Source organism: Engystomops pustulosus, chromosome 8 (assembly GCF_040894005.1).
Source record: "Engystomops pustulosus chromosome 8, aEngPut4.maternal, whole genome shotgun sequence".
Classification (NCBI taxonomy): domain Eukaryota; kingdom Metazoa; phylum Chordata; class Amphibia; order Anura; family Leptodactylidae; genus Engystomops; species Engystomops pustulosus.
The window spans coordinates 20,787,550-20,808,696 of record NC_092418.1 but is presented as its reverse complement, the minus strand read 5'-3'; the positions used below and the strand labels follow the sequence as shown (position 1 = coordinate 20,808,696).

General features: G+C 40.3%; 1 protein-coding gene across 3 annotated transcripts in view; it reads right to left on the bottom strand.

Annotated features, from left to right (window-relative positions):
• The window catches only part of SBK1 (SH3 domain binding kinase 1), a 67,460-nt gene extending 49,833 nt beyond the window's left edge, over window positions 1–17,627 (bottom strand). The window contains exons 1-2 of one of the 3 annotated variants that reach the window (XM_072120122.1): window positions 17,556–17,627; window positions 12,369–12,501 (exon numbers count right to left, since the gene is read on the bottom strand). In XM_072120122.1, coding sequence (XP_071976223.1) covers window positions 12,369–12,501; window positions 17,556–17,583 — 161 coding nt within the window. In that variant the 5' untranslated portion in view covers window positions 17,584–17,627. Of the gene's footprint in view, window positions 1–11,425; window positions 11,467–11,872; window positions 11,887–12,368; window positions 12,502–17,555 lie in introns of those variants that run through there. The other 2 variants (XM_072120125.1, XM_072120123.1) reach the window with 2 other exon arrangements.
• Between the last annotated feature and the right edge of the window lie 3,520 nt (window positions 17,628–21,147).

Below are 21,147 nucleotides of genomic sequence, written 5' to 3'. Positions count from 1 at the left end.
GACGTCCGGTTTTCTATTTCTGGTGTAGATATAGAGAATCAGGCGTCACGGTCGTTGTGTATCTGTATGGATTGTCACAGCCCGGGGGGGGGGGTCATTTAGTTTATGGGTGCACCAGATGCCGGGTCAAATGGCCGGAAAGTGGGATAAGTACAGTCCAGTCCATTCCTCAGCCATACACAGCAAGCAAGCAGAGGTAACCTCCAACAGAAAGTTAGGTCCTTTGGTTTGTGGGCCTGATGAAGGGGCTCTGTGCCTCGAAACGCATTGTCTGACTACACCGTATAAACGCGCCCCCAATGGAAAGTTTTAGCGAGGATAAAATTTCTGCATTTTGGGTTTGGAGAAGATCAGGATCTGCTAATAGGAATCTAATGTGCGCAGAGGTTTTACATTACGGAGAGATGAATCGGCCGCTTTGGTCTGGTTACGGAAAAAAAAAGAGTCTAATTTCCCTCTGAGGAGCCATTAACCCCCTAGTTTCCACGCCCAGGACTCCGATAATGGGAAACACTAAGAGGTCTGGATGGAACACATTGATTTTTCCCAATGATACGACAAATTTTCTTTCTTCCGGGAACGCATTATTCCGGGGAGGGCGACGGACAGACAGTGGACAGGAACTACATCTACGCGTCTCCGAAAAAGTCTCCATATTCCGAAGCCTTCTCCAGTTTCACAATTATCAGACAATTATCCCGGACGCAGGTCCAGCCGCTGCTTTGTGTGATACAATAGAGGGTTTCTTCACGAATCTTTTGTGAAGCCGGCAGCTGCCGACCATATTTCCTATAAACGCTGTTACCCTTCCATTGCTTTACCGCTTTCTACAAATAACGATGATAATGAGGATAAAAATAACACGGATGGTAATGAGCTCGGGCCGGCTAACCATGACTAAACCTAATGTGTCTTCATCACAGCTAACGGGGCTGCAGGACACCGCTGCCCGGGGTTACATTCTTCTAACCATAGTCCTGGGGGCAGGAGATAATCTGAGGGTCCACAGAAGAATAGGAAGGGATGATGGGAAGTATTTATAGCCGAAAGGGGTGAGGGAACAGGGGCTGATCTGAAGGATTTTGGCGAAAGGAGGGAACCAGAAGATGATCTGAGGGACTATTGTAGGTGGGAGCCAGAATATGATCTGAGGGACTATTGTAGGAAGGAACCAGGATTAGATCTAAAGGACTATTGTAGGAAGGAACCAGGATTAGATCTAAAGGACTATTGTAGGAAGGAACCAGGATTAGATCTAAAGGACTATTGTAGGAAGGAACCAGGATTAGATCTGAAGGACTATTGTAGAAAGGAACCAGGATTAGATCTAAGGGACTATTGTAGGAAGGAACCAGGATTAGATCTAAAGGACTATTGTAGGAAGGAACCAGGATTAGATCTAAAGGACTATTGTAGGAAGGAACCAGGATTAGATCTGAAGGACTATTGTAGGAAGGAACCAGGATTAGATCTGAAGGACTATTGTAGAAAGGAACCCGGATTAGATCTAAAGGACTATTGTAGAAGGAAGAAAACAAGAAGATAATCTGAAGGACTATCGTAGAAGGAAGAAAACAAGAAGATAATCTGAAGGACTATCGTAGAAGGAAGAAAACAAGAAGATAATCTGAAGGACTATCGTAGAAGGAAGAAAACAAGAAGATAATCTGAAGGACTATTGTAGAAGAAGGGAACCAGAAGATGAACCAGGAACTGATGTGAGAAACTATTTTAGAAGGAAGGAACCAGAATTTGATCTGAAGGACTATTGTAGAAGGAGATAACCAGTAGCTGATCTGAAGGACTATCGTAGTAGAAGGGAACCAGAAGATGATCTGAAGATCTGTTTAAGAAGGAGGTAACCAGAAGATGATCTGAAGGACCATTGTAAGAGGGAACCCGGAAACTGATGTGAGGGACTATTTTAGAAGAAAAGAAGCAGGATTTGATCTAAAGGACTACTGTAGAAGGAAGAAAACAAGAAGATAATCTGAAGGACTATTGTAGGTCTTTTGTAGAAGATGAACCAGGAACTGATGTAAGGGACTATTTTAAAAGGAAGGAACCAGAATTTGATCTGAAGGACTATTGCAGAAGGAGGTAACCAGAAGATGAACCAGGAATTGATGTGATGGACTATTTTAGAAGAAAGGGACCAGGAGATAATCAGTGGCTGATCTGAAGGACTATTACAGAAGGAGGTAACCAGAAGATGATCTGAAGGACCATTGTAAGAGGGAACCCGGAAACTGATGTGAGGGACTATTTTAGAAGAAAAGAAGCAGGATTTGATCTAAAGGACTACTGTAGAAGGAAGAAAACAAGAAGATAATCTGAAGGACTATTGTAGGTCTTTTGTAGAAGATGAACCAGGAACTGATGTAAGGGACTATTTTAAAAGGAAGGAACCAGAATTTGATCTGAAGGACTATTGCAGAAGGAGGTAACCAGAAGATGAACCAGGAATTGATGTGATGGACTATTTTAGAAGAAAGGGACCAGGAGATAATCAGTGGCTGATCTGAAGGACTATTACAGAAGGAGGTGACCAGAAGATGATCTGAAGGACTATTTAAAAGGCAGCAACCAGAAGATGATCTAAAATACTAATTTAGAAGCAGGCAACCAGAAGCTCATCTGTGGGCAAAAGAAGGGAATCAGGAGATGATCTGAAGGACTATTGTAGGAGGGAACAAGGAAATTATCTGAGGGACTATTTTAGAAGGAAAGAACCAGAAACTGATCTGAGGGACTATTGTAGAAGGAGGTAACCAGAAGATAAACATGAAGCTGAACTGAAGGACTATTTTAGAAGGAAGGAACCAGGATTTGTGGAAGGAAGGAATCAGGAATGCATCTGAAGGAGTAAAGGAGTATTGTAGATGGAGGAAACCAGGAGCTCATCCAAGGGAATCTGGCAGAAGGAGGATGTCAGGGGCTTATCGGAGACACTATTGTAGAAGGAGGAAACCAAGGGTCAATCTGAGGGACTATTGTAGATGGGAACCAGAGGCCGATCTGAGAGAGAAAAGGGAGCTTATCTGAGGGACTGCTGTAGAAGGAGGGAAGCAGGGGCTGATCTGAGGGACTATGGTGGAAGGAAGGAAACAGGTAGAACCAAGGAAGGAACAGAAATCAAAACCAGCTGCTGAAAGGTTGCTGACCATGGTCTTTATATCACTCATCTCAATGAAGTGGAGTGCTCTGGCTGATAACAGAGAACACACAGGAAACAGAGATGTAAAAGCCTCTGTGTTCGGTGGCATGTCACAATCCTGACTCCAGCACCATGGACAGCCCCTCTCATTCCGCTGCTGAGAATTGCATCATGGTTCAGAGACCAGTTAAGCCAAGAAGCCGATCACAAGTTCCCAGTCAGAGCGATGATCAAGAGACGCCGGGGATTAAACGCTGCAGCTGTGGAATATTACAGTGAGACGGGCAAATGATCTGCTTCCCTGCCGTGGATTATGGTATTTGTCTGTACACTGATTAAAACACAGCGAGCGCGGGTGGCAGACCTCACCATGAACAGCCGGCCAGAGGTCAATGCCATTGATCGCCTATACGTGACCTTCCGCAGGGAAGCCGTGCCACGTATAGGGCAGGACAGCTCCATAGGTGACGTCGGGGGGAGGTCATACACTAGACACACGGCCTGACTTATGACTTAATGCTGCCATATTATGTCCTGTCTGCGGGCAGCCTGAGAACATAATCCGGACTACAAGGCTGAGGCTTAATCTTACATGCACCGTACTGACCTCGTATCGGGGATGATGAATGCAAAAAGCCCAGTGACCCCTAAACACTATACTCGCCCCATAAACTTAAAGCATGCTAATGCTAATATAGGACAATATAGGTAAAGCATGCTAATATAGGATCACTCAGGTGGTCGCACATGTGCACTGTCACTCCATGCAAGGTCTATGGGGTCAACCCCATAGTTATTGAATGGGGTGATATAGAGCATGTGGGACCACTACTCCATCATTATCCCAATGCATGGCGACCATGTTGGACTACTACCTCTGCACACCCTGTAGCTACGCTGCAGCCTTCTTCGATCACATAGGTCCAAAATGTGATATGGGTGTATGCATCCCTCTAATAGTTACCTTTACAGTCCATTAAATATTTCCATTTTATAAACCTAAAAATACTCAGCTTCAAAGTTGTCCGTCCATCACGACCCGAGTAGGAGAAGCCAGATCGTCCGGCTGTAGGTTTGACCTGATACTACAGCACCCTCTATTGGTCATCTGGAGGAAGTACAACAACAGATACTATATTATTCATCTATCTATGTGGTCGCCCATTCATTTGAAGTCCAAGGTTAAAAACCTAAGGTCAACTAAGTTCCTACCAAATATCCATAGGGAGGGTCTGATGTGACAATAACCTTAAAATAGAGCAGTATCCTGGCTGTGTGGCACCCAAATCCCCCCCCCCCCCCCCAGTTATAGCAGTTAATCATTTTTTGGGGTTTAATCAATTAAAGGGATTCCAAAAAACTTAGCTTACCCCTAGTAAAGCGGCTGAGAGGCAGTACCCCACATAACCTGTAGACAGGTGCAGTGCTGTTTTTGGAAGAAGCAGCCATGTATTTCAAGTTATTTTTTTAGGAATCTGATACTGATGACCTCCCCTTAAAGGGCTATTCTGATCTGACCCTGCTTGCTCTCTATTCAAGTCAATGGTAACGATGAAAATAACTGAGAAATGTGCTGCTATTTTGGTCGTTCCCATAGGAGCTGAGCTGCTGTAGTCTGGTGGGGCCACCACACCATAGATGGAGCTGTCAGACCCCCCACTACATGATAAACCACCTCTATCTGTTCCTTCTTGGATAGCCCCTTTAAAAAAAGGTGTGTGTGCGCTATACTTTACTCTATTGTGACCCAAAATGATTGGGTCTTAAAGGGGTTGTCCATGATTAGAAAAACACGGCTCAATATTTGCAAAAGAAAAACACTGCCCCATGTGACTATGGGTTGTGTCTGGTACTGCAGCTCAGCTCCATTGAGCTGTAATTACAGACATAACCTGTGGATAGAAAAGCTACATTTTTTATAAACCATCCTGGGCAACCCCTTTAAGGAGGCCCCACCATTCCTTTTGGTTGCAGTTTATCTGAAGCGGACGGCTATTTAACCCTCCGATGTCAGCACCAGCCCAATATAAAAAGCCTTGCTGGTCTCAGCTGTAGTTAATGCTTCGTAGATTGAAATCTCCCGGATCAGGGGCCGGGATATTGATATTTTTGGAAGAATTAGTGGCAGTGCCAACAGCTCTGGCCGCCGCTCTGTAACCACACAGATCCATCAGGAAGGCAAAGCCATGGCCGCAGACCTTCTCAGAAGTGTAATTACTGAAGGTGGGACCGGCAGGGAGTGCCGAGACCAGAAGATTATGGATAGGAGATAGATGGATAGATAGCGTTACAAGAACAAGGCAGCACATATGGGGCTTCCGTTTCCTGAAATTATACTTGGACTTGCACATTTTTGGTGAGGGTAGAGCACAGCACCTTTCTCTTATTCACTTGGACTGTGCTGGGGTCTCTCTACGTTTAATATCTATAGATAGAATAATAGAAAGATATCAGAATGGCTTTAGATATAGACATGAGATAGATAGATATAAAAAAAAGAGATCGATAGACAGATATAAGAATGATATAGCTCGATATGAGGTAGATAGATAAATAGGAGATAGATAGATAGATATGAGATAGATAGATAGATAGATAGATAGATAGATAGATAGGAGATAGATAGATAGATAGATAGATAGATAGGAGATAGATAGATAGATAGATATGAGATAGATAGATAGATAGATAGATAGATAGATAGATAGATAGGAGATAGATAGATAGGAGATAGATAGATAGATAGATATGAGATAGATAGATAGATATGAGATAGATAGATAGATAGATAGATAGATAGATAGATAGATAGATATGAGATAGATAGATAGATAGATAGGAGATAGATAGATAGATAGATATGAGATAGATAGATAGATAGATAGATAGATAGATAGATAGATAGATAGATAGGAGATAGATAGATATGAGATAGATAGATAGGAGATAGATAGATAGATAGATAGATAGATAGATAGATATGAGATAGATAGATAGATAGATAGATATGAGATAGATAGATAGATATGAGATAGATAGATATGAGATAGATAGATAGATAGATAGATAGATAGATAGATATGAGATAGATATGAGATAGATAGATAGATAGATAGATAGATAGATAGATATGAGATAGATATGAGATAGATAGATAGATAGATAGATATGAGATAGATATGAGATAGATAGATAGATAGATAGATAGATAGATATATAGATAGATATGAGATAGATAGATAGATAGATAGATATGAGATAGATAAATAGGAGATAGATAGATAGGAGATAGATAGATAGATAGATATGAGATAGATAGATAGATAGATAGATAGGAGATAGATAGATATGAGATAGATAGATAGGAGATAGATAGATAGATAGATAGATAGATAGATAGATAGATAGATAGATAGATAGATATGAGATAGATAGATAGATATGAGATAGATAGATAGATAGATAGATAGATATGAGATAGATAGATAGATATGAGATAGATAGATATGAGATAGATAGATAGATAGATAGATAGATATGAGATAGATATGAGATAGATAGATAGATAGATAGATAGATAGATAGATAGATAGATATGAGATAGATAGATAGATAGATAGATAGATAGATAGATAGATATGAGATAGATATGAGATAGATAGATAGATAGATAGATATATAGATAGATATGAGATAGATAGATAGATAGATAGATAGATATGAGATAGATAAATAGGAGATAGATAGATATGAGATAGATAGATAGATAGATAGATAGATAGATAGATAGATATGAGATAGATAAATAGGAGATAGATAGATAGATAGATAGATAGATAGGAGATAGATAGATATGAGATAGATAGATATGAGATAGATAGATAGATATGAGATAGATAGATAGATATGAGATAGATAGATAGATATGAGATAGATAGATAGATATGAGATAGATACATAGATAGATAGATAGATAGATAGATAGGAGATAGATAGATATGAGATAGATAGATAGATAGATAGATAGATATGAGATAGATAAATAGGAGATAGATAGATATGAGATAGATAGATAGATAGATAGATATGAGATAGATAGATAGATAGATAGATATGAGATAGATAGATAGATAGATAGATAGATATGAGATAGATAGATATGAGATAGATAGATAGATAGATAGATATGAGATAGATAGATGATAGATAGATAGATAGATAGATAGATAGATATGAGATAGATAGATAGATAGATAGATAGATATGAGATAGATAGATAGATAGATATGAGATAGATAGATAGATAGATAGATATGAGATAGATAGATATGAGATAGATAGATAGATAGATATGAGATAGATAGATAGATATGAGATAGATAGATATGAGATAGATAGATAGATAGATAGATAGATAGATAGATAGATAGATATGAGATAGATAGATAGATATGAGATAGATAGATAGATATGAGATAGATAGATAGATATGAGATAGATAGATAGATATGATATAGATAGATAGATATGATATAGATAGATAGATATGAGATAGATAGATAGATAGATATGATATAGATAGATAGATATGAGATAGATAGATAGATAGATATGAGATAGATAGATAGATAGATAGATAGATAGATAGATAGATAGATATGAGATAGATAGATATGAGATAGATAGATATGAGATAGATAGATAGATAGATAGATAGATAGATAGATAGATATGAGATAGATAGATAGATATGAGATAGATAGATAGATATGAGATAGATAGATAGATATGAGATAGATAGATAGATATGATATAGATAGATAGATATGATATAGATAGATAGATATGAGATAGATAGATAGATAGATATGATATAGATAGATAGATATGAGATAGATAGATAGATAGATATGAGATAGATAGATAGATAGATAGATAGATAGATAGATAGATATGAGATAGATAGATAGATAGATAGATAGATAGATATGAGATAGATAGATAGATAGATAGATAGATATGAGATAGATAGATAGATATGAGATAGATAGATAGATATATAGATAGATAGATAGATATGAGATAGATAGATAGATATGAGATAGATAGATAGATAGATAGATATGAGATAGATAGATAGATAGGAGATAGATAGATAGATAGATAGATAGATAGATAGATATGAGATAGATAGATAGATATGAGATAGATAGATAGATAGATAGATAGATATGAGATAGATAGATATGAGATAGATAGATATGAGATAGGTAGATAGATATTAGATAGATAGATATGAGAGAGATAGATAGATATGAGATAGATAGATAGATAAATATGAGATAGATATATATTAGATAGATAGATATTAGATAGATAGATATGAGAGAGATAGATAGATATGAGAGAGATAGATAGATAGATAGATAGATAGATAGATAGATAGATATGAGATAGATAGATAGATAGATATGAGATAGATAGATAGATATGAGATAGATAGATAGATATGAGATAGATAGATAGATATGAGATAGATAGATAGATATGAGATAGATAGATAGATAGATAGATAGATATGAGATAGATAGATAGATAGATAGATAGATAGATAGATATGAGATAGATAGATAGATATGAGATAGATAGATATGAGATAGATAGATAGATAGATAGATAGATAGATAGATATGAGATAGATAGATAGATAGATAGATAGATAGATATGAGATAGATATGAGATAGATAGATAGATATGAGATAGATATGAGATAGGTAGATAGATATGAGATAGATAGATAGATAGATATGAGATAGATAGATAGATATGAGATAGATAGATAGATAGATAGATAGATAGATAGATAGATAGATATGAGATAGATAGATAGATAGATAGATATGAGATAGATAGATAGATAGATATGAGATAGATAGATAGATAGATAGATATGAGATAGATAGATAGATAGATATGAGATAGATAGATAGATATGAGATAGATAAATAGGAGATAGATAAATAGGAGATAGATAGATAGATAGATAGATAGATAGATATGAGATAGATAGATATGAGATAGATAGATAGATAGATAGATAGATAGATAGATAGATATGAGATAGATAGATAGATAGATATGAGATAGATAGATAGATAGATAGATAGATAGATAGATAGATATGAGATAGATAGATATGAGATAGATAGATATGAGATAGATAGATAGATAGATAGATAGATAGATAGATATGAGATAGATAGATATGAGATAGATAGATAGATAGATATGAGATAGATAGATAGATAGATAGATATGAGATAGATAGATAGATATGAGATAGATAGATAGATAGATATGAGATAGATAGATAGATAGATAGATAGATATGAGATAGATAGATATGAGATAGATAGATAGATAGATAGATATGAGATAGATAGATATGAGATAGATAGATAGATAGATATGAGATAGATAGATAGATAGATATGAGATAGATAGATAGATATGAGATAGATAGATAGGTATGAGATAGATAGATATGAGATAGATAGATATGAGATAGATATGAGATAGATAGATAGATAGATATGAGATAGATAGATAGATATGAGATAGATAGATAGATATGAGATAGATAGATAGATATGAGATAGATATGAGATAGATAGATAGATATGAGATAGATAGATAGATAGATATGAGATAGATAGATGATAGATAGATAGATAGATATGAGATAGATAGATAGATATGAGATAGATAAATAGGAGATAGATAGATATGAGATAGATAGATAGATAGATAGATAGATAGATAGGAGATAGATAGATAGATAGATAGATATGAGATAGATAGATAGATAGATAGATAGATAGATAGGAGATAGATAGATAGATAGATAGATAGATAGATATGAGATAGATAGATAGATAGATAGATATGAGATAGATAAATAGGAGATAGATAGATAGATAGATAGATAGGAGATAGATAGATAGATAGATAGATATGAGATAGATAGATAGATAGATAGATAGATAGATAGATAGATAGGAGATAGATAGATAGATAGGAGATAGATAGATAGATAGATAGATAGATAGATAGATAGATAGATAGGAGATAGATAGATAGATAGATAGATATGAGATAGATAGATAGATAGATAGATAGATAGATAGGAGATAGATAGATAGATAGATATGAGATAGATAGATAGATAGATAGATAGATAGATAGATAGATAGGAGATAGATAGATAGATAGATAGATAGATAGATATGAGATAGATAGATAGATAGATATGAGATAGATAAATAGGAGATAGATAGATAGATAGATAGATAGATAGATAGATAGATAGATAGGAGATAGATAGATAGATAGATAGATAGATAGATAGATAGATAGATATGAGATAGATAGATAGATAGATAGATAGATAGATAGGAGATAGATAGATAGATAGATAGGAGATAGATAGATAGATAGATAGATAGATAGATAGATAGGAGATAGATAGATAGATAGATATGAGATAGATAGATAGATAGATAGATAGATAGATATGAGATAGATAAATAGGAGATAGATAGATAAATAGGAGATAGATAGATATGAGATAGATAGATATGAGATAGATAGATAGATATGAGATAGATAGATAGATATGAGATAGATAGATAGATATGAGATAGATAGATAGATATGAGATAGATAGATAGATATGAGATAGATAGATAGATAGATAGATAGATAGATAGATAGATAGATATGAGATAGATAGATAGATATGAGATAGATAAATAGGAGATAGATAGATAGATAAATAGGAGATAGATAGATAGATATGAGATAGATAGATATGAGATAGATAGATAGATATGAGATAGATAGATAGATATGAGATAGATAGATAGATATGAGATAGATAGATAGATATGAGATAGATAGATAGATAGATATGAGATAGATAGATAGATAGATAGATAGATAGATAGATAGATAGATAGGAGATAGATAGATAGATAGATAGATAGATAGATAGATAGATAGATATGAGATAGATAGATAGATATGAGATAGATAGATAGATACGAGTTATTATGTATAATAATGAAGAGTTATACAATTCCACAATACACTTTCTGTAATAATTCCGGCCAGGTAATAGGATGTGTTCTTGTTTATGCCCTGAGATTAGCGTTTGCCCAGGTCATGTGATGCCAACACACAGCTGCAGGTTTGTTACAGGACGGTACCTGATAGTAGAGCAGAGATAGTACATGATACATAATAGTTGATGCTCAGCTCGGGGTATGCCGGGTCAGCGGGTCATGGCAGCGGTGTAACCGAGGTGATACTACCCGCCTGTCTACAAACACTAACTGAAGCTGGCACCAGGTTGAAGGGCATGTAGTGGTATATTGTATTGAGCCATCCTTAGCTTGGGTTGGCACTAGTACCAGCCAAGGCATAAGCTTTAATCAATTGTATGTGGGCAGAGTAAGGAATTGGCAGTGCCTACATTAAATTACTATAAACACATTGGGTGGTACAAATGAATGGGTTACAGGCTGGCACTGTCCAAAAGATGGTTAAGACTTAATGATTTCATGATAATGTAACACATTACTGTCCTTTTCATAGTGACCTTGTATAACCTGGCACAGCCCAGGTGTGTATGCCCGTGTAATGCCCACTCTCACCTTGTGCTGGGGAGCTGCTGGTACAGCCCAGGTGTATATGCCAGTGTAATGTCCACTCTCACCTTGTGCTGGGGAGCTGCTGGTAGAGCCCAGGTGTGTATGCCCGTGTGATGCCCACTCTCACCTTGTGCTGGGGAGCTGCTGGTACAGCCCAGGTGTGTATGCCCGTGTAATGCCCACTCTCACCTTGTGCTGGGGAGCTGCTGGTACAGCCCAGGTGTATATGCCAGTGTAATGTCCACTCTCACCTTGTGCTGGGGAGCTGCTGGTAGAGCCCAGGTGTGTATGCCCGTGTAATGCCCACTCTCACCTTGTGCTGGGGAGCTGCTGGTAGAGCCCAGGTGTGTATGCCCATGTAATGCCCACTCTCACCTTGTGCTGGGGAGCTGCTGGTACAGCCCAGGTGTGTATGCCCATGTAATGCCCACTCTCACCTTGTGCTGGGGAGCTGCTGGTACAGCCCAGGTGTGTATGCCCATGTAATGCCCACTCTCACCTTGTGCTGGGGAGCTGCTGCAGAGCCTTGCGATGGAAACAGATGAAGCAGAAGGACTCCATGAGCCGGTGGGGTGAGATGGCATGAAGGGTCCCTGGACCGGGCTGGTCACATCTGCATGGGTACAGAGTACCTGTCAGGGTACAAGATGCCAGTGTGAGAAGGGCACAGGACGTCTTGTGGATGGAGTCAGATATCCCAAGTGGTCTCTTCCTGGCTGGATGGGCTACGACCACAGAAAGGCAATAGTCTCTGGCTAACAGAGTTTATGGTGCGATGCTCTGCAGGAGTTAAAGAGACAGATCTCTCCAAATTGGGTTTTCTTAGTAGATAACAAAGGGATAAGATGACATTTTCAGGAAGGGATACTCGATTGTGTGATGTTCTGCAGAATCTGAGGTTGGGATGCTCTGCAGCTTCTCAGAGGAGAGGACTGCATGTCCTAGGGGCTCTCCTCCTGCATCTGGCTCCCCCAGGACCCGGGCTGCATGTGGCAGTGATGACCCGAGCTGCTGCCTTCACACTGCTGTGAGCATACTTGTGTACACTCAGAGGGGTGTGCGAGCAGCCTGCCCGCTCCACACACACCGCCTGGTATAAATAGCTCATGCTACCAACTCTGCCAGGGTAACCCTTCACATGCCAGCCAGGAGGAGACTGCACACAGATGTCACCACTTATCTACGGGGGGGGGGGACATGGGGAGATGAGGAGGAACATACAAATATACAGAGGTATGAGATCAATGTGACATGGATAGAATGGTCAACAGTAACATAGATAGATAGATATGAGATAGATAGATAGATAGATATGAGATAGATAGATAGATAGATAGATAGACATGAGATAGATAGATAGATAGACATGAGATAGATAGATATGAGATAGATAGATATGAGATAGATAGATATGAGATGGATAGATATGAGATAGATAGATATGAGATAGATAGATATGAGATGGATAGATAGATAGATAGATAGATAGATAGATAGATAGATAGATATGAGATAGATAGATATGAGATGGATAGATATGAGATAGATAGATATGAGATAGATAGATATGAGATGGATAGATAGATAGATAGATAGATATGAGATAGATAGATAGATAGATAGATAGATAGATAGATAGATAGATATGAGATAGATAGATAGATAGATAGATAGATAGAATGTTCATATAGCAGTGAGATGGATAGATATAAGTAAATACAAACAGTCTCTGGGTTATGTACAAGATAGGTTCTTTAGGTTTGTTCTTACGTTGAATTTGTATTTAAGTCGGAACTGTATATTTTATAATTGTATTTTATTTTGTCCCAGACAAAAAAAATTTTTTGCCCCAGTGATAAGATTTCCAAAATTTTTGCTGTAATGGGACCAAAGATCATCAATAAAGCAATAAATCAATACAGCTGATAATTGCAGTCTGGGGCTATAGTAACATCCAGAGAGCTTCACCAGAGGTCAGAGGGGTCTGTCTGTAACTATGGGTTGTCTGTAAGTCGGGTGTCCTTAAGTAGGGGACCGCCTGTATTGGTAAAAAATGATTATACAGGGATTTTGGAGCTGGTGACCCCCTTTAAGAATCCAGGGCTTCCTTAATTATTCCCGTGCCCCGAGGCAGGTGTGAACACAGCCTTACGTCTTCACCGTTCTCTATCACCTCTATCATGTCTTGTGCTTCTCTATCTTCAAAGCTGACGGATTTAGACGACCCCCTCCCCCGTCCATACATCCCTGATATAATGTATAGATAATGTACATCATCTAGACCTCGCCGTTCTTTCACAGGCCGTACTCCTCACATCCAGACGCTGCCCTAAAATTTTCTAATTGCAAACTAGTGTTCTGTTCTTATTGATTCCATTACCGCTCCCCCTGCTCTATAAGTAGTGTCTATGCAGATACACAGTGTTATAACTCTAGAATGTTATGAATAAGATGGAAACCCCCTTAAAGGTCACCTCTATAAACATTAGTTTACCCGCAGTGCGGCCATCTTAATTTTATATTTCCTGTCGGCTAACAATCCCATGATGCATCAGCGTCACATGGACGTCTAGAGACTGTATCATCTATGTCTGCTTTCTCTATATTCTGCTAAAAAGCCATTAGTAAATAGTCAGGGCTGCACATGAGAGTAGCTTGTATAATCATTAGTAGTAGCTGTGATCAGTAGTAACCGTCAGCTAACAATCCCATGATGTATCAACACAGTTTCATATAAACACCTAGAGACTGTATCACCTCTGTCTGCTTTCTCTAAATTCTCCTAAAAATCCAAATGTATACAGACAGACCTAGACATATACAGCCAGGAGGCGGCACTTATAACTATGTGATAGTAGCCTGCGTAATCATCAGTAGTAGCTGTGACAGAGGGATGTCCTCCTCCTCCTCCTGCTTTATACAATTCCAAAAATAAGCTATTCTAATGCTGGGAACCATCAATGATCGACTGTGATATCTAGAGGAACCTTGAAGTAGCTGTTCAATATCCCTGCAGCGCCCCTACAGGACAAATGGTGTATTACACCCAACTAACTGAAAGGAAATAACAGAAATCATCGCTTTTGGGGGCTACAAATCAGTAACAAATGACAGATAATTGATTTAAAATTTGGTTTTCCTAAACTACCGTAGATAAAATCTTTTTGGAATGTTGGGAAAGAATCTTGGAGGTAAACGGTTAAAGGATCAGAGCTTAGCAGGTGCCTGGCACCCGAGGGGTTACTGGGTGATGCACTTTCCATTGATGATGTGAATTATTAATCAGCTTATCTTTGGGTTTTTATTTCCCAGCATGGGAAAATCAATGGATATTCATTTAGAGCTTATTGCCATAATGTAGTCAGATTAATCACCTGGTTATTGCTGGGACATGTCGTCTTCACTTGTTGCCTCCGTATAACAGGGGACGGAGAAAGAGAGCCAAAATCATGTCCTCAATGGCGCTGGTTTATTATATCCATAGGAGGACCCACCGCCCTCCTAACTGTAACTTAAAGGGATCGTCCACTTTCAGCAAATAAGATGACATTACATGACCAGGGATATAACGAGCCTTGCACCTGTGTGACATCACATGACCAGGAATATAACGAGCCGTGCACCTGTGTGACATCACATGACCAGGGATATAACGAGCTGTGCACCTGTGTGACATCACATGACCACGGATATAACGAGCCGTGCACCTGTGTGACATCACATGACCAGGGATATAACGAGCTGTGCACCTGTGTGACATCACATGAACAGGGATATAACGAGCTGTGCACCTGTGTGACATCACATGACCACTGATATAACGAGCCGTGCACCTGTGTGACATCACATGACCACGGATATAACGAGCCGTGCACCTGTGTGACATCACATGACCAGGGATATAACGAGCTGTGCACCTGTGTGACATCACATGAACAGGGATATAACGAGCTGTGCACCTGTGTGACATCACATGACCAGGGATAAAATGAGCCGTGCACCTGCGTGACATCACATGACCAGGTATATAACGAGTCGTGCACCTGTGTGACATGATATGACCAGGGATATAAAGAGCCGTGCACCTGTGTGACATCACATGGCCAGGGATATAACAAGCCGTGCACCTGTGTGACATCACATGACCAGGGATATAAAGAGCCGTGCACCTGTGTGACATCACATGACCAGGGATATAACGAGCCGTGCACCTGTGTGACATCACATGACCAGGGATATAACGAGCCTTGCACCTGTGTGACATCACATGACCAGGGATATAAGGAGCTGTGCACCTGTGTGACATCACATGACCAGGGATATAAGGAGCCATGCATCTGTGTGACATCACATGACCAAGGATATAACGAGCCGTGCACCTGTGTGACATCACATGACCAAGGATATAAAACGAGCCGTGCACCTGTGTGACATCACATGACCAAGGATATAAGGAGCAATGCACCTGTGTGACATCACAAGCCTAGTAACCGGTGTTTATCTACAGTTAGAAAACAATGAAGCGTCCTATAGGACAGCAGCAAACAGAGATCTAGAAAACCCAGAAGAACTGATACAGAAAGTATATTGGAAAATTGTGTTCCTTAGGGTACATTCACATGACGTATGGTCACCTGGTCTGTACGTATACGTATGGTCACCTGGTCTGTAGCCTGTGCCACTGCTCACCCCTCCCCTCTCCATAGAGAAATGGTGACCTATATTTCACCATGCATGGTCACGGCGCAGTGAGGCAACGTGTGCTCACCACACAGTGACCAGGCACCATACACATAATGTGGACCAATACGTTTGTGTGAATGAGCCCTCATACAAACAACTTCTGCTGGATTTATAATAGAATCCATAGTTTTAACTTATTAGATTTTTTTATCATTGACTCTTTTGCTCCTCCCAAGTCCGTACCCCAATCTCACACCTCTAAAATTAGTGAAAATGAGCAATTAGGAGAAAGGATTCTTCTAATTTCTGGGGGTCACAGCAGTTGAACCCCTCCGCAATAAGACATAGGTAGGTATCTTATGTGGCATAATTCTTTGGCTACTTTGCAAATGTTTTTCCCATGGGGCATTGCCCTAAAATAAGTATACTCAATGGGAACCAGCTTGACCCTACACACTAAAAAAAAAAAACATTACCCCTTTAAACCTGATCACTGGAAATGACCGTAATATACATATTAAAAACACTGCAGCCCCCAACCCAATGTACAATATGATAGAAGAAAAATTTATCTGAACCAATCAGATTCCATCCTTGATTATTAAGCAGCTTCTAGTGATCTGATTGGTCACTAGGGGCTCCATGCTTCCATATGCATTGGCTTTCCTATACACATTTTCCATGGCCGGCTGGTACTGGGCCAGATATTATTTGGGATGACTGACGCTGCTGAGGTCTGTACATGGCCCCCAAGACACAAGGGATAAATGGGTGGATTGCTGTGTGTGTGGTAGACATTAATGTAATAAAGTGCAATCCAATCCATTAGCAGGAAGCTGGCGGCAGCGCTAGAGGTCAGACCCCCTCCCCTCCTCTGTGTACAAGGATACATACAGCTATATATAGGTCCTGAAGGACTGAGGAGTCACACAATGATCGATACTGTCTGCAAGTAACTCCGCAGTCCCACCAGCACCAGAGGCGGCCCATACAACCCGCTTACCTGGTCCCATGACCGACGCCGTCCCCATCAGATATATGGATTACCCCGTCCGTCTGCAGGAGGGGGGGGGGTAGATGACAGTAATACCTATTACATCAAAAGAGGGAGAGACAGGGATCAGACCGAAACACATGTCATCTATTACATTGCATCCAGATTCTACAAATGATCCAAAATGTCCAATATTGGAAAATAACAATCCAATTATTCCCACAAGGATAACTTGCTGTTAATGTTCTGGGACCCCGCCAATCATGAGAACGGGGGTCCCCTGTGTCCTTGGAATGGAGTGGCTTTATCCTGGAGGTTGCACATGCCTGGCCAGCCAATCTGTGGGTTAAAGGGCTTGTCCAGGGGGGTCAAAAACATGGCTTGTTTTATCCAAAAACATCTCCTCTCCTGACCAGGGGTATTGCACCTAAGCTCTTTACATATTTATACATGCAGTACCGGCACAGACCTCCTCAGATGTGGCGCTGTTTTTGGAGGAAAGCAGTAGTGTTTTTCAAACGTCAAACATCCCCTTTAATGGAGTGCAAGAGACTCTGTTCTCATGATCCCATCAATTGAACCCCTCCTCATCCAGGAGAATGAGAGAACCTTGTACCCATGAATGAATGCTACAACAGACAGTCCCATATAAGTGTATTGAGACATCCCAGTGGTGAGACCACCAACTGATGCGCATTTCCCCCCTGCTATACAAAGGACAGAACCTTCTGTGGATCAGTGCAAGACCCTGGGGTTTGGACCCCGAATTATTGCACAAAGATGATGTATAATGAGGATAACTCATCAGTATAGAAGGAATACAGGGGGGAGCCCTTTAAGCAGCTGCTTTTCCATGTGCTGCCTGGGATTAAAGGGAACCTGTACCCCGATTTTTACCCCATTAAACTACTACCACCCCCCTCCCCGCAGGAAAAGAATGACATTTTCTTTCTAGAATTCCCTCTTTTATGTGACATCTCACCTGTCTACCTGTTTATGTGTCAATGAGCAGAGAAGAGTCAAGGCTGTGGAGGAGTCGATTCAGACACCCCCATCTCTAGTTCTATAGCACCTGGAAACATGCTGTTTGTGTCATATTAAAGATAAGAATCTCATCTTTCAGATTCCATGAGGATTGAAGTTCTGTGCTGTACAGAGCTGGAGATACAGGGAGTTAAATACATAGATGTAAATGTGAGTTGCAGGGAAAGATCCAGTTCCTGGCTTTTTTCCAGCTGTCTCTATCTCCATTTCGGTAGATCACAGAAGCACAAGCCTGATTTGATCTGAAATATGAAATTGTTATCTTTAATATGACACCAAAATCAGTTTCTAGTTGCTATAGAACTGAAGACTTAGAGATTCCACATTCCCCTGCAGCCTCCAAACTTTTCTTCTCTCAGGTGAATATGACTCTTTTCTGCTCATGGTCACATGACTTTTTTTAATAGGTAATTGAATGAGAATTCAGATAAAAGAGGGAATTCTAGAAAGGACATTTCATCCCCCACCTGAGGGGATAATGGGGTAATGGGGTAAAATCTGGTGACAAGTTCCATGAGAATGGATAAGGATGCAGGACCTTAATTGTGTGTATGAGGTCCTGGCAGCGATGCTCCTGGCTATGGTCCTATAGTAAACCCCACACCTTACTCATCAGGTAACAGGTTACTACAAGTCTTCTGTAGTAGAGGGGAACCACATTCGGTCAGAGAGTCCTCGGGGTGACATCAGCGCAGCGCGTGGCACATGGAGAGGAACAGACAGAGATGTGTATAAGTATAAAGTAATGAAATTTCATGAGACAAAAATATTACCACAGCGATAGCGACACTTAACATAAACAAGCAGCGATATCCCCCCGTATTATGTGCCCCCCCCTTCTCTCGCTGCAGGCTGCTGTGTGTGCGGAGAACACAGAGGGAGAGCGGAGCAAGAGCAAGATGGAACATGACAGCCCCCCGGGACATGGCAAGAATGTCACATATGTGAGCGAGCACAGCCAAAACCTTCCCAGAGACAGCCATGTCACTATACACAGGCAGGGCCAAGGCTTCTAATACACAGGGGTCACAACACACACCCCTCACCTACACCTAATACACAGGTCATGATACAGACCCCACCATCATCACCTAATACACAGACCTCTCCTCCTCCTAATACACAGACCTCTCATCCATCTCCTAATACACAGACCTCTCATCCACCTCCTAATACACAGACATCAGGACACAGACCTCTACTCCTAATACACAGACCTCTCTACCTGGTGCACTGAGAAGCAGGATGGCCCTCAATATCTGATGGTGAAATCCTAGTCATTTAAGAATTGTTATGGACATTTTATTGGGGGAAGGCATTCCAGTGATAGACTGTAAGCTCTTGTGAGCAGGGCCCTCACTCTTATTGTTGCATATGACTGTTTGTACTTTGAATATCTCCCAACTGTCCCGGATTCGGACAGACAGTCCCATTTTTTGGGTGCTGTCCCGGGTGTTTGGGAGAATCTCACGTACTGTCCCACCTGCTGATCTCCGCCCAAACACACTAGAGGTGCAGAGCCGAGGGTCAACAGGCTCCTGCTGCCTCCTCTCTGTTTAAAAAAAAAAAAAAAAAAAAACTTTACTCACCTTCCCATTGTTCCCCAGCAGTCCTGCTTCCTCCTCTCTCTGGGGCTCCAAGATGACAAGTAGGGGTGGGGCCAACCGAGGGTAGAAGCTAACGCCGTCTGATCCCGCCCCCTCTGCCTCATCATCTTAGAGGCTGTGGAGGGAAAGAAGGAAGCTAAACTACGGGAGAACGATGGAAAGTTAAAAAAAAGTATTGTGACAGAGGGGGCCACAATAAAAGTGAGGATGGAGGACAGAGGGGGCCACAATAAAAGTGAGGATGGAGGACAGAGGGGGCCACAATAAAAGTGAGGATGGAGGACAGAGGGGCCACAATAAAAGTGAGCATGGAAGACAGAGGGGGCCACAATATAAGTGAGCATGGAGGACAGAAGGGGCCACAATATAAGTGAGCATGAAGGACAGTGGGGGCCACAATATAAGTGAGCATGGATGACAGAGGGGGCCACAATATAAGTGAGCATGGAGGACTGAGGGGGCCACAATATAGGTGATCATGGAGGACAGAGGGGCCACAATATAAGTGAGCATGGAGAACAGAGGGGGCCACAATATAAGTGAGCATGGAGAACAGTGGGGGCCACAATATAAGTGAGCGTGGAGGACAGAGGGGGCCACAATATAAGTGAACATGGAGGACAGGGGTCCATAATATAAGTGAGCATGGAGGACAGAGGGGGCCACAATATAAGTGAGCATGGAGGACAGAGGAGGCCACAATATAAGTGAGCATGGAGGACAGAGGGGGTCACAATATAAGTGAGCATGGAGGACAGAAGGGGGCCACAATATAAGTGAGCATGGAGGACAGAGGGGGTCACAATATAAGTGAGCATGGAGGACAGAGGGGGCCACAATATGAGTGAGCAAGGAGGACAGAGGAGGCCACAATATAAGTGAGCATGGAGGACAGAGGAGGCCACAATATAAGTGAGCATGGAGGACAGAGGGGGTCACAATATAAGTGA